General features: G+C 30.9%; 1 protein-coding gene across 1 annotated transcript; it reads left to right on the top strand.

Moving 5' to 3' along the window:
- Nucleotides 1-797: 797 nt before the first annotated feature.
- Nucleotides 798-1,577, top strand: LOC149263270 (uncharacterized). The gene has a single exon (XM_089387284.1). The coding sequence runs from the start codon at nt 798-800 to the stop codon at nt 1,575-1,577; it is 780 nt and encodes a 259-aa protein (XP_089243410.1).
- The last annotated feature ends 1,173 nt before the right edge of the window (nt 1,578-2,750 follow it).

Below are 2,750 nucleotides of genomic sequence, written 5' to 3' on the forward strand. Positions count from 1 at the left end.
AATTATAAAATATTTAATATTTTGAATTAGATATAAATTATTTTTTAGGAAGATAGGAATAAGGTTAAAGAGTTAGTTAAGGATCTAGAAATTTTAAAAATTCTACATAAGGGGGAAAATGAATTATCTAGAAATCCAAATTTAGTTTTAAATTAATTAATGTTCTCAAATAAGTTATAAATTATTTAATATTTAGAAATTACTTATAAATTAGTTTTAGTGGTGTTAAGAATAAGTTAAAGGTATTAATAAAATTAGTTATTATATAGTACTAAATAATAAAAAGTTATAGGCCATCTTATCTTCTTACTAAATTCTTCGCTCTTAAGCTTGAGCCTCTTGTGGGTAACAATTATTCCTATGTTAAGGAATCTGCGTCCTTTGTTCAAGAGTGGAAGGATGTGACGTTGGACCCAAGGGATCTGCTTGTTAGGTTTGACGTTGTTTTCTTATATACCAAAATCCCCATTCAAGAAGCCATTGATGTCATTAGTCGGATCACTGACCAGGACACTGCCAAATTGGTTGGCCTCCGCCTCACCTCGACTTTCTTTAGTTTTCAAGGTGAATTGTATGAGCGAACCTGTGGTGTTGCGATGGGCTCCCCTCTTTCCCCTATTGTTGCAAACTTATTTATGGAAGATTTTGAGAACAAGGACCTAGCCTCAGCTCAATTTCGCCCTAAGAAGTGGAAGAAGTTTGTTGATGACACTTATGTCATCTGGCCCCATGGTCATGAAAAATTGGATATGTTCCTCAACCACCTTAATTACCAATCTGAATCGATTAAGTTCACAATGGAAGTTGAGGTGGACGGACGCCTTCGTTTCCTTGACATTCTCCTATCTAGATTAGATGATGGTTCTATTTCTCACCAGGTTTTTCGCAAAAAAACTCACACGGAACAATATCTTCATGCTAATTCTCATCATTTTCCTGCTAAAAAATTTGGTGTTCTCAGCACCCTTGCTACCTGTGCTTTGATAATCTTTGATGATAACCACCTAGAGCAAGAAAATTCTCATTTCCTTGAAGTTTTTAAAAATAATGGGTACAACAGAACTCAAGGCCTCAAAGTCTTTCATAGAGCCTTTAACAGATCAAGAGTTAACACTGCTCGTGTTGATCCTATCTATAAGGTTCATCTCCCATTCATTCAAGGGACCACAGATAGGATTGCCCATATCCTTAGAAGAAATAATGTCTCCTCCTCATTCAAGCCTCTTAGGACCATTAGGAATTCTCTTGGTTCTGTTAAAGACCCTGTAGACCCAAAAGACATGAAAGGGGTTTACCTGGTTCCATGTTCTTGTGGCATTCCATATATTGGAGAAACATGTCAATCTATTAACCAGAAGATCCATGAGCACGCTGTAGACATAAGGCTTAATCGTTCTCGTTCTTCAGCTATTGCTGAGCATGCGGAGAAATCCAAGCACCATGTCTGTATTGAGGAATCTAGAGTCCTTGCCAGGGTTGATCATTTCCACCATAGGAAACTTAGAGAGGTTCTTGAGATTGAAACACATGCTAGAAATCTCAATAAAGACAATGGTTGGAAGTTGAGAAAGAGCTAGATTCTGGCCCTCTTCTTATGATCATCCTGCTTTCTCCTCCCCCCGTCCCCGCTCCTCCTTTTTTCTTTATAGTTTTAGATCACATTATTTATTTAACATAGTGATAAATAAATATAAATAATGATAACAATTCTCAAGCTCCCAATTTTCTTTTTAATAATCTCCTAATTCTTCATTAATATATACTCTTAACATACCTTATTAGTATTTCAATATAAACTATTTATATCTTAATCTTAACCCTTTATAATTTTTTTAAAATTAATCTACAACTATATTTATTACATTAAATAGTTCCCTTCCCCCTTTAACTTCTCTTAACTATATTCATTATAATATATTAATTGATATTATAAGACAACTATTTTATTTATAAGCTCCCTTATAGCTTTTTATTAATTAGTACTATATAGTAGCTCATTTTATTAATACTTTTAACTTATTCTTAACACCTCTAAAACTAATTTATAACTAATTTCTAAATATTAAATAACTTATAACTTAGAGAATTAATGAATTTAAAACTAAATTTGGATTTCTAGATAATCCCTTTCTCCATTGTGTATAATTTTTAAAATTTCTAGATGCTTAACTAACTCTTTTACCTTATTCTTATCTTCCTAAAAAATAATTTATATCTAAATTCAAAATATTAAATATTTTATAATTTAAATAATTTAAAACTGATTTATAGATAATTCTTATTCTCTCTCTTCTTTTCAGGATTTAAAAAATAAAAATAAAAATTCTATATTTAATGAGTCTCCAACAGCTAGTTTTCAACAAACCTGGAGCAATGATGCATCCCTGCTATTTATTCATGAAGATTGTATGATTCTTTCCCACCACTTTGTCTTGAGGATGAACCACATTAGTTGGTTCCAATCACATTAGTTGGTTAAAACGTCGAACAAATCCTAATGATGTGATTAACGGAAAGGCATTTCTCTACTATATAGATCACAAAAATCTATTAAAAATGAAAAATATAATATATATCTTAAAAACTATATATATATATATAAACATATTAATTTTCAAAATAATAAAATTAATTTATAAATTTATAATATAAAGAGAGTTAAAGACAAATACATTTCTATTTTGATTAGTCATTAAGTGCGATTTTTTGGAAAGTTTTTTGGTTTATTTTCTGATCTGATTTGTCCATCC

The sequence above is a fragment of the Pinus tabuliformis genome, chromosome 6 (genome assembly GCF_031772625.1).
Source record: "Pinus tabuliformis cultivar Carrire ecotype Pingquan chromosome 6, CPIR1, whole genome shotgun sequence".
Lineage (NCBI taxonomy): Eukaryota > Viridiplantae > Streptophyta > Pinopsida > Pinales > Pinaceae > Pinus > Pinus tabuliformis.

Coding starts and splice junctions, on each gene's coding strand:
- LOC149263270 (XM_089387284.1), top strand. CDS start 798: ATGGAAGTTGAGGTGGACGGACGCCTTCGTTTCCTTGACATTCTCCTA.